The sequence below is a fragment of the Somniosus microcephalus genome, chromosome 7, assembly GCF_052327205.1.
Source record: "Somniosus microcephalus isolate GS21.2 chromosome 7, FLI_Smic_1.0, whole genome shotgun sequence".
In the NCBI taxonomy this organism is placed as follows: domain Eukaryota; kingdom Metazoa; phylum Chordata; class Chondrichthyes; order Squaliformes; family Somniosidae; genus Somniosus; species Somniosus microcephalus.
In genome coordinates this window covers 163,587,796-163,600,173 of record NC_140993.1, presented here as the reverse complement: position 1 = coordinate 163,600,173, position 12,378 = coordinate 163,587,796, and the positions used below count along the sequence as shown (strand labels likewise).

The following is a 12,378-nucleotide window of genomic DNA, read 5'->3' as shown; positions in this document are numbered from 1 at the left end:
CCTGCAGGTCATTAATCCCCCCAATTTGGATTTCCCAGACACTCCGTCCCTACAGTAGCCACCTCGCCCTGTGCAGGCTGCCAACATAGCAGATTCCGGGATCAGGACATTCCTTCCTCAGTTGGAAAGGACCCCTGGATGGCAATGAACTGGAAACCCAACGAACAAAAAATGAACTGAAACCACACCCCGCTGGCAGGGTTCCAGAATTAGACATGATCTCAGGTTAAGTGTGAAAAATAAGAACATAAGGAATAGGCGCAGGAGTAGGCCATTCGGCCCTTCGAGCCTGCTCTGCCATTCAGTGAGATCATGGCTGACCTGCCTCAACTCCATTCACCGGCCCTATCACCATATCCCTTGATGCCCTTACTAGTCAGAAATCTATCGACTTCTGTTTTGAATATACCCAATGACTGAGCCTCCACAGCCCTCTGGGGTAGAGAATTGCAAAGATTCACCACCTGTGTGAAGAAATTTCTTCTTATCTCAGTCCTGAATGGCCTACCCTTTATCCTGAGGCTGTGGCCCCTGGTTCTATACTCCCCAGCCAAGGGAAACATTCTCCCAGCATCCACCCTATCAAGCCCTGTAATAATTTTGTATGCTTCAACGAGATCCCCTCTCATTCTTCTGAATTCAAGAGAATACAGGCCTAGTTTACTAAGTCTCTTCTCATACGACAGTCCCGCCATCCCAGGAATCAATCTCGTGAACCTTCGTTGCACTCCCTCTATGGCAAGTATATCCTTCCTTAGGTAAGGAGACCAAAATTGTACACAGTACTCCGGGTGTGGTCTCACCAAGGCCCTATATAATTGGAGTAAGACTTCTTTACTCCTGTACTCAAATCCTCTTGTAATGAAGGCCAGCATACCATTTGCCTTCCTAATGGCTTGCTGCACCTGCACATTCACTTTCAGTGACTCATGTACAAGGACACCCAGGTCCCTTTGAGCATCTGCATTCCCCCAATCTTTCACCATTTAGGAAATACGCTGCCTTTCTGTTTTTTCTACCAAAGTGGATAACTTCACATTTATCCACATTATATTCCATCTGCCATGTTCTTGCCCACTCACTGAGCCTGTCGAGATCCCCTTGAAGCCTCTTCACATCCTCTTCACAACTGACACTGCCACCTAGCTTTGTATCATCAGCAAATTTGGAAATGTTACATTTAATCCCCTCATCCAAATCATTGATATAGATTGTGAATAGCTGGGGCCCAAGCACCGATACTTGCGGTATCCCACTAGTCACAGCCTGCCACCCTGAAAAGACCCGTTTATCCCTACTCTTTGTTTTCTGTCTGTTAACCAATTCTCAATCCATGCTAGTATATTACCCCCAATTCCATGTGCCCTAATTTTGGTCACCAACCTCTTGTGTGGGACCTTATCGAAGGCCTTCTGAAAATCCAAATACACCACATCTACCGGTTCCCCTTTGTCTACTCCACTAGTTACATCCTCAAAGAACTCCAATAGGTTTGTTAAACATGATTTCCCTTTCATAAATCCATGTTGACATAGAAGGAACGCTGCAGGCGATACAGCCAATCTGTTATTTGGCTCATCCAGTTTACTGCACATACAGTGACCATTTTGGAAAAAAGGACACCTGATGCAAGTTCCTTAGGTGTCCCTAATTTACAAGTTTCACTGTATCTTAGCTAAATGAGCCAGTGCCACATCTCTATTCCACGAGATTTGGTATAATGTTAGATTTCTTCAGCCAATTTTGTGTATACCTCCTGGTCTGTCCTGTTCACATTCATCTTAGGTTTTTTTTAAATAGCACACTATCACTCTGTCATAACAATAAAGGTCCATCAAAATAGGTATAACTGTACCACAAAATATGCCATCGATATCATTAACCTTTCATATTGGCCAGTAATGCTGATGAATTATTAAATAACTACAGTATTTAACCTAGATTAGAATGAATACTAAAATAAATTTGCACGGTTATATGTATCAATAAATAGGGGGCATGATTAAGAAGTTTGCAGATATTACAAAAATTGGCCCTGTGGTTGATAGTGAGGAAGAAAGCTGTAGACTGCAGGAAGATAGCAATGTACTGGTCAGATGGACAGAAAAGTGGCAAATGGAATTCAATCCGGAGAAGTGTGAGGTAATGCATTTGGAGAGGGCTAACAAGGCAAGGGAATACACAATAAATGGTAGGATACTGAGAAGTGTAGAGGAACAGAGGGACCTTGGAGTGCATGTCCACAGATCCCTGAAGGTAGCAGGACAGGTAGATAAGGTGGTTAAGAAGGCATACGGGATACTTGCCTTTATTAGCCGAGGCACAGAATATAAGTGCAGGGAAGTTATGCTTGAACTGTATAAAACATTAGTTAGGCCATAGCTAGAGTACTGCATACAGTTCTGGTCATCACATTACAAGAAAGATGTGATTGCATTAGAGAGGGTACAGAGGAGATTTATGAGGATGTTGCCAGGACTGGTGAATTTTAGTTATGAGGAAAGATTGGATAGGCTGGGATTGTTTTCTTTGGGACAGAGGAAGCTGAGGGGAGACTTAATTGAGGTGTATAAAATTATGTTGGGCCTAGATAGAGTGGATAGGAAAGACCTATTTCCCTTAGCAGAGAGGTCAATAATCAGGGGGCATAGATGTAAAGTAATTGGTGGAAGGATTAGAGGGGAGTTGAAAAGACATTTTTTCACCTAGAGGGTGGTTGGGGGTCTGGAACTCACTGCCTGAAAGGGTGGTAGAGACAGAAACTCTCATCACATTTAAAAAGTACTTAGATATGCACTTGAAATGCCGTTATCTACAGGAGCTGGAAAGCGGGATTAGACAGGAAAGCTCTTTTTTGGCCGGCACAGACACAATGGGCTGAATTACCTCCTTCTGTGCTGCAAACTTTTATGGTTCTACGATTCTATGAATAACTGTCGATTTCAACCAAGAGTGCGAATAAAAATGTTATGTTGTTTAGTCATGTTTTTAGAGGCTATTGATAAAAAAAGATTTTGTGTTGCAGGTAGCATAACGCCGACTGTAGAGCTGAATGGTCTTGCAATGAAGAGGGGAGAGCCTGCTATCTATAGACCATTAGAGCCAAAGCCAATCCTCAACTACAGAGCTAACTATAACTTTAAGGGCATGTACAATCAAAGGTTAGTCTGGTGAGCTTTTTACTTATTGGTAAATCATTGTTAATTGAAGTACTTATTTGTAATTAAATTATATTTTTATTCATTTGTTATAGGAATAAGTATGACGCAATTCATGCAAGATTTAGGAAATGTTACAAAAAGTTTCCTTCAAAATCTATAATGTAGGTCTTGCCTGAATCTTTTGTGTCTCAACCACATAAGAAAAACATTTTTAGCTGTAGGCTATGAATATTGTGCTGCTCCAAAATAGTTTTTTTTTAAACATTTTCAATTTTGTGACTGGTGTCTCACTTTTTTTTTAGAATCTGCAGGTGAAAAAGTCCAAAGAAAGGCAATTCTGAATTAAAGGCATCTGAATTAAAATGTTTGTTTAGGCTAGAAATGTATATTTCTGAAAAAGTATTTAATGGAACGTTGAGGTTTCTAGATTCACTGAAAACCTATTATAACTTAGTTCCTTCGATTGTTTAAATTACAGGACATTTAAATAAAAGTTGAGAGTTCATACCAGTTGCATGCAAATTCTGTTTGGTGAGGGAAATTCTTCTTGTAGCCACCATTGCCAACATAGCCAACAGCATAACATTTTCTGGCATCTACATCTGTTTGAATACATTATCTCATCCTTTCACATGGTTTCACCTTTCTGTATCCACTATAGTATTCTCAAGTATTTATTTCTTCAGTTCTGTGCTCGATCATTCATATCTGTCATGTGCTGCCACATAGGTGAGAACTTTATAATGTCATTAGTGGTATCACTTCCTCTGGCTGTAAGGTTTCGTTCATAAACTTTTTAAAAAATAAAGCCAAATCTGTGATAGCTCCAAAATCTGTATGAAGGCTTTTCTTGTAGTGAATATTCACGTGATGTCGCTGTTGTTTCCCCATGGATTATAGCTCTTGCAACCTGTAAATTCTGCTATGCATTCCAGGAACAGTCCAAGACAAAGTGAGTCATTATGTTGAAGTAGCTTATTAAGGTAAGCATCTTCAGCATCTGCCTGTTCTACCAGGCATATTATGTGAAATCACATCCTACCTGCCCCTCTTTCCCCCACTCCCTCCCCAGTAAAGCACCATTGGATTTTTTTGCCATGATTAATAAACTATTTAAGTGCAAGTTGTCATTGTGCAGCCTGTGAAAATAGGACAGGTGGATGGCTTTTTGGGCCAGAATAGAAGACTTTGCTCTAGGGATTCAAATGATTTAGTTAGCCAGACAGCAAGTATTAGAAACATGAACCTCTACTACCTCTGTGGCTCCCACCCTTCAAGTCACCTGCTGCACTGCTGAAAATTCCAGTGAGAGATCTTGTTACATGCTGATCATTTTTCTTGGGTTTATGCAAAACAGAGAGCACTTGGTTACCTGTTACTTTTGCAAGCTGCCGAAAAGTACCTCAGCCAGAAAATCTCACGGTTTTACCCTTGTTACTTTGTAGACTGAAAGAATATAGGTGAATTTCATCCTGGATGGATACTGAATTTATTTCTAATGAAGCATGACATCAAGGTTGTAACATTAATACAGATCAGTCCAGGCACTGCACATCAGCAGCCCCGCAACTCATGGGTGCGTATGTTCGTATCAGGATCTAAGAATCCAGAAATCCAAATAGGTTGGAACCAAAATATGGCTTCATGTTCTCCCAGGACTTGTTTGTTGTAGCAATATTTCTTGGACTGAGATGTTTACACATATGCCCTCCCAGGAAACAGCATGGACTGAGCCTTTGAGAAAGGTCGGCCCTTATCACCAACTGAGAAAAAGTTTAGTTGCAAACAGTACAGAACCTGTCTTTCTGCAGAGCATTATTCCTGACCACATGAAATAAAGGGTTAATTTTGCAAGGCTTCACTCCGGGAGTGAAATTTTGCCAGGGGCAAAAATGGGTCAGAAAATTGGAGCTACAGTTATCTCCACTACTGTACCTACACACTTGCAAGGCTGTGTGCCAGGAGTAAAGATTTGCACAGTTAACCTTATGGTTTCACCACCAGTAGAATGCTTCAATGTGAATACAGATTAGGAGTCAGAATCTAAGCTCAACATTTCTCGTGAATTCTGGATCAGATAATGGCAGCAGCTATATTTGTAATGCCTGCTGCAGAACTTTACATGAGACCATTGCAATAAAATCTACTTACTTAATGATCATCTAAACGCTTGCTCAAGAAGTCAAGATCAACCAAGGGACAGATGATACTTGAAGATGCTGGTCATGAGCAAAAAGAATGCAGATTGTCATTGCAGTCTGCTCCCATCTGTTTCTTAGTGGGAACTCCTGCAACCCTCGAAAGGTGAGGTATACTTGTTGAAGACAATGAGCCCAGGTAGTGCAAAGCTATTTATGTAGCTTTGTGAACAAATTTGAACTTCAAACAACCTGGCTAGCTTGTTCTTCAAAAAATACTTCTGCATCAAATCAGTACAGCCTAGATGGACAATTTCACAGCTGTAATGCATAAAAATGTGGAGAGAATTATTCTTCCTTTCTGCAGAATGCCTTTTATGGTGCACAGTTTTGCAGTGCATATATTTTAGGGGACCATGCAATGAATGGAATCTTCATTCGATAGACAGGGTGATCCAGATATAGATGCCATGGAGACCTACCAGATTAGGTTTTCTAGATTCTGAGAGAAATTAAAACAATCGAGCAGTAGTTGTTGAAAACTTGTTGATTCTCCAGATCACCAGGTTCTTCTGTGCCACGTCCATGCCTATGGAAAAACTGGTTCTTTGTCACTCAAGCATTCGTCGCACTATGGAAACTTGAACTACAGTATCTTGATTGATTCTGGTGTATCACTTTTTCCTGTCATGATGTCATCAGGTTTGCACCCCCTGTGCCCCATTGCTCCTGACGTGTATAGAGGAGTTGCACTCCCTAAGTTCCCCCCACCCCCTTAGTTTTCAGAGGTTCTCTGGATCATGAAGCATTGTGTTTATAAAAAAAAAAAAAAAAAAAAAAGTTTTATGAGGGATATGGCAAAAATCCTTTGAAAAGTTCCCTGGTTACTGCCAGTATTTTGGAGCATCTGTACCTGGGGGTGACAGGGTAGATGCTGGGAGGATGTTTCCCCTGGCTGGGGAGTCCAGAACCAGGGGTCACAGCCTCAGAATAAGGGGTCAGCCATTTAGGACTGAGATGAGGAGAAATTTCTTCACTCAAAGGGTTGTGAATCTTTGGAATTCTATATCCCAGAGTGCTGTGGACGCTCAGCCGTTGCGTATATTCAAGGCTGAGATAGATAGATTTTTGGATACTAAGGGAATAAAGGGATATGGGGATAGTGCGGGAAGGTGGAGTAGATGTAGATCAGCCATGATCTTATTGAATATTGGAACAGGCTCGAAGGTCTGAATGGCCTATTCCTGCTCCTATTTCTTATGTTCTTAATATGGGTCTGAAGAACCAAGATGATCCCAGTCCAAATCCAAATGGCACTTCAGAGTGGTAAGGAAGGCATTGAGGAAGAGAGGCTGGTGCAGGAAGTTTACAAGGCTTGATTTCAATATGTAGATTCTGCAGAATGCCCTAGATTTTGGCCCATATGGTCTTAACTGGTTAATGAAGCTCCTGGATGTGAGTAAGTCTGAAGTTTTAACATTTTCAGCTGTTGAGTCTTTTGGGACTGGATAAGTGAGTGAAAGAATGAAGAATTGTTGCAGGTTCTATGTAGGAGCTCTATCAGATAGAGATAAAAATTGTAACTGTACAACAAAATACAATTATGTATATAATTATGAAATCAAAACATGGTTGAAAGGTATTGTCTCATTTGAATCAGCATCAAACGTCGTGGATGTGGACAGAGTTTGGAATGGGGCAGGAAAGTGGAAGATTAATGCCTGATCCTGACCTCTCATCTCTTTAAAATCTCATTGTCTATCACCCCACCTCGATTTTCTCCCTGAGATATCCTCCATCAGCCTCCGCACTGAGCGACCCAGCTCCCCTTGCCTTCTCTTTGAATTCACTGCCCTCTTATCCTCCCAAACCTATTCTTCCAAATAATCTCTCCTACCTACATGCTTACAAACCCCCTTGACCTTGCCATCTCTACTCTCGTGGTCTCTCTATTCCCATAGTCTTGATCACTGATGAAGTCATCTCCAACCACTTCCTTGTATCTCTCACCATCCCCACCCCCTACCTCTTCCTTCTGTATCAGTCTTCGAAAAAAAACTCTTCTCCCTCCTCTCCTCCAAGTCACTTACAATTGCATTTTCAAAGTCCCAACTGCTTAGCTGTTGGCGTTCCATTTGATGTTGATTTACTAAACTACTTCCTCAGCTCCACGTTTGATGATCTTGTTCCCAGAAAAATCACCCATTACTCCAAGATCAACCTGGAGCGCAAAGATACTCGCCTGTTTTTTTTCCTTGGAACAGTGTAGGAGGCCGAGGTCAGAGTGGGAGTGGTCCGGAGAATTAAAATGACAGGCGAGTATATCCCCAACAATATGTACTTACTACATTCTAATCTGTTTCCCCTTAACTTACTCACTACTCTCTTAAATTCAAATATCTACAGACTTACCAGGTTACAAAGAGGCATTGACTCATTGACATGGTGAGATACTGGTACACCATACCAACCAGCTTGGGTTCCTATTTCGGATTGGTGTCCAGTGAGCTTGGTGGAAAGTGTGTGTGTAGAAGTCAGATGAGGACAGGTTTGAGCTCCATGAATAAATAGACAATGGACACGCATTGTATATGTCCACATGAAGATTAATAGCTGAGATTATAGAGGAATGGAAATGGGAGCATATATTGGGGGGAAGGCCGTGAGATTGATGATATTGAATTATTTTCCCTATGATGCAGTTACATCTAATGCACCACCTCCAATAGCCTGAAAGATCTAATGCAACTGGGAAATGAAATATTGGCACAGAAGTGCTTTTGAGAAACATAGTTTTTTCCATAAAGCAACTGAAGAAAAATTAAACATTAAAAAAAACATTCAGCAGCCATTTCAGTGAACAATGGGAATCTGTCGATACTTTGATAGAACACATCTGAATAATCTGAATAGAAAGCAGATATACAGGCCAATGTTCCCTTTAATTTTTTGGGGCGCTGGGGCCGCGTGGCCCATTTAAAATACTGTGCATGCATGGTTTTCCCCATTTAAAAGCCAGTGAGCCGGCAGTGCGGGAGCTCCAGAGCGCTGCTACAGGCCCTGATATTTATGGGTAGGGTGCACAGGAGGCCGAAGACGGCCAAAGAACCCAGCAAGGCCAGGGATGCGAAGTTCCTGCTGAACTTAACGGTAGGACCTCATTATTTTTTGTTCAGTTTCCCTCCTAGCTGTTGACTAAATTGACAACCTGGCCAACGGCTAGGAGGGAAAACCAGCGGCAGGAGGACACAGCCGGGGACCCTTGGTGACGGTCCCTGGCAATCGGGAGGGGGAAGGTCGGCAATTGAGGGCTGGGGGAGGTGGTAAATGCGGTGTGGGGGAGCGGAGAGAGGCCATTGGGGCTGGGGTTGGAGGTTGGCAAACACAACGGGTGAGAGAGAGGCTGCTAATGGCAGGGGAGAGGCCAAAGGTTTCCTTGAGGGGCTGGGATCACTCCTGCTCCTCCTGGCCCACAACAAGTACTGAAAAAGACACTTACCTTGTGAAGCCGGCAGCTTCTGCCTCCCTTTCACTGCTGGGTTTCCCGACTCCTGGGAAACCTATGCAGCAACAGTGAATTTTAAATCGGGCTCCAAATTACATTGTGGGAGCACAATTTGAATATGCTAATTAAGTGTCCTGCTCTGCATGGTGGGACACTCGGACGCCCCGATACCACCGCCAAAAAAAAGCAGCCTGTGCCTTCGTGTTGGGGAAGTGTTCCCATACTTAACTGTTTAACCCCTCCCTCCGACCCATCATGGGGGGTGGTGGGTGTTAATATCGAGACCACAGTAACCATTACAAACATTATTATAAAATAACAGTCATACTTTTTTTTAAATCTAAAATATCCTTCATTCCAGTTACTTCAAATTGTCTACTTCAGTCTACTTTTATTTTAGTACACTTTTCATATAAAATATCTATGCCATTATGATATATCTGTGCCAATATTTTGATTCTTTTCAGACTGCTGCCAAGTGAGTAAAGGTACAAATGTAATAATGAGCCATACAGATCAAAAAGTTTCAAGTTCAATTCCTAGTCTCTACCGACTTAGCTGATGTCAGCTGGAGCAGCAACTGGAGGCCTACAATTAGCCCTTGTGTTAGGGAAGGGATATCAGGCATGGATTCTGCCCATATTCATCAGGGATTATTGCTGGAAAGTGCATGTGTGTGGATGTCGGGTGAGAGCAGGATTGGGCTCAGCTGTGATGCTATCTACAGTTGAATAGTAGGGAAAATTTGGTCAAAGATATTGCCAGTTGGCACAGTGGTAGGAAAATTAAAATTAAGCTCTGTGTCTTGTGGTATAGTTAGAAAAAAAAATTAACCCATGTCCCTGCTTCCAGTTGCTACTCAGCGACTTCTGCTGGGAAGTATGTGAAGGGGGATATTCGGTGAGAGGCGAATTGGGCTTGTCTGTGATCTCCAAGGTTGAATAACCTGATGACTAGCTTTTTACTCATGTGAAGAATGATTCCTCCAGTGAGGTATCAGAGGGATCCCAGCACCAATGAAACCTCTCCATCATGAGCCTGAGAAAAAGAAGACAGGAAATTGAAGGGAACAAACTGGTGTATAGGGAATTTTAATTTATTTTTAAGTTTGCTGTTTAGTTCCCTTAGTTTAGGATCTGTATGAATCTATTAAGTATTCTTGTGCTAATTTTATTAGTTTGTAACAGCCAAAAGTGAAAGTCTCACTTCCTATTCAGGTCTGTTGCCATTTCTGGTTTGCTTGGGAAGGGACTGAAGGGATAGTGGTCCCAATATGCATTTAGGGGATTGATCCTCTAATCATTAAAACTGCAAATAATTTTTCTTTTAGGCCTGAATGTGCAGAAACAGAGAATCTGATTAGCGAGACCAACGGGTAAGAAATATTTTGGTAATTGTTTTAGAATAGGCCCATTTTAAGCTACAAATGAGCTACATTGCTCCTTTAAAGTTAAACCATTTTGATTTTTGAGTATTCTCAAAAATTAGAAAAAATCATTAAATGAGCTGATATTCAAGGTTCTGTCATTTAAAAAAAAATCTGTTCTGTATCTGGTTTCTGTTTGTGTATTAGAATGAATAGTAGCCTGAATTTTAAGGGAAAATGGTACTAAGTGCAAGCTCTTAGCAATTTTCACTTTGAATAGTATTGTATAGTGGGTTTTATTTAAACTTCATTTTAAAGAGTAATTTAAAAACCACAGAATATTTTTGTAAGAGTTGTTCATTTTCCAGCTGAACATCCTTTGAACATTAATACAAAAGCAAAACACTGCGGATGCTGGAAATCTGAAATAAAAACAGAAAATGCTGGAAACACTCAGCAGGTCAGGCAGCATCTGTAGAGAAAGAAACAGAGTCAACGTTTCAGGTCGATGACCCTTCGTCAGAAACGGTACTAAGTACCAGCTCTGACGAAGGATCATCAACCTGAAATGTTAACTGTTTCTCTCTCTACAGATGCTACCTGACCTGCTGAGTATTTCCAGCATTTTCTGTATCCTTTGAACATTTTTCTTCAGTTTTACTGACTTTTCCAAGCCCAGTTTCAAACCAAATATTACATGCTATGTATAATTTTATTCTATCTCCTCAACCTACAATGAGCAGTGGGATACAGGTCTGTGCCTGTGATTTCCCTGTGTGGTAAGTTCAGTCTTGTTGGATGAGATGCTGAGCAGAGATGCGAGACTTCCTCTGCCAGCAATTGGAAAGAGGGAAATTCAAAGTCTAGGGTGCAGTCTCATGTTCTTCCTAATGACTAGTTAGATTAGCACTGATGGGTGACTGGGAAAAGGTCACCCCACAAGTGCTGGTTTGTGACCGTTTTTCCTGCAGGAATTGGAGGAAGAGACATGCCATACCACTCTTGTGAACTGCTTGGTGGAGAATTTGAGCGGTATTGGCAGACTCCTTGGAGCAGGATATCTGCCCAGCATCTTGGCTGCACATGGTGTGACACATGGAAACCATTAAATAGAGAAAGGAAGAATATACTTAATCATGTTAGCCCTAAAAAGACCTGATTTAGACTGGACACCGTTTTTTTGCAAATACTCTACCATAATACGTGGTTCAGAATGCCACAGAACAGATTGACTGATTTATAGAGTTTGATGATGTCGCAGTCAAAAACTGATATTGTACATTTGCAGATTAAAGGAGAAATTTGCTTTTGGGAGCATTTTGTTTTCTGTATATTGCAGCCAAAAACAATTGTAATGAGAATATATATTTCATGAAATTGACATTGATGATTGCTGGAAGCACAGGAAGGCTTGTAGGACTTGTATTTGGTTATCACGAGAAAGTCATCAATTACAAAGTATTACAATTACAAAGTATTTACAGCACAGAAGCAGGCCATGCGGCCCAATAGGTCCATGCCTGTGTTTATGCTCCACCCGAGCTTCCTCCCACCCCTCTTCATCTAACCCCATCAGTATAACCCTCTGTTCCTTTCTCCCTCGTGCTTATCTAGCTTATCGAGTGCATCTATGCTATTTGCCCCAACTACCCCTGTGATAGTGAGTTCCACATTTTACCCACACTCTGGGTGGCTAATTAATGGATGAACCAGCGAGACTGGTTAATCAAGTGATGGTTAATTTGCATTAAAGTACACTTTCCAAGAATTGATTTTTTTGGACATGTTTATCAAAATATACTTCCTTGGAGCATCCATTGATTCCAAAGCAAGTGGTTCCCAAACTGTAGGCCGTAAAGCCTGTCTAAGTGGGGCATTGCAAAGTGAAAAAATCACTGGTCATTATAGGCACTGACCAGTTATTCAGTGTTTCTTAAGATTTCAGAAATTTTGAGAAATAAAGTGGAATATCTTTGCGGCGTTAGTTTATTTTTGTTTGAGTGTGTTTTGCTTTTCCACTCCCCTTCTCTACTTTTCAAGTGTTGGCGCTGGTATGTGACTGCAGCTTACCGAAGTGGGTACTGGCATTGAGACAAATGACTGGTAACAGTGTTTAAAATAAAATAAACTTAATGAAAGTTAAATGTATATTATAATTGCAATTTTACTACTGTCAATGTGACATGGAATGAGTTTTTGACAGTACCA

General features: G+C 41.3%; 1 protein-coding gene across 7 annotated transcripts in view; it reads left to right on the top strand.

Moving 5' to 3' along the window:
* The window catches only part of LOC147114985 (double-stranded RNA-binding protein Staufen homolog 2-like), a 236,863-nt gene that overhangs the window by 119,438 nt on the left and 105,047 nt on the right, over positions 1-12,378 (top strand). For 6 of the 7 annotated variants that reach the window (XM_085993162.1, XM_085993168.1, XM_085993164.1 and 3 more), the window contains 2 exons: positions 3,026-3,161; positions 10,135-10,179. In XM_085993162.1, the coding sequence (XP_085849288.1) occupies positions 3,026-3,161; positions 10,135-10,179 (181 nt within the window). The remainder of the gene's footprint in view (positions 1-3,025; positions 3,162-10,134; positions 10,180-12,378) is intronic. The other variant, XM_085993166.1, reaches the window with a different exon arrangement.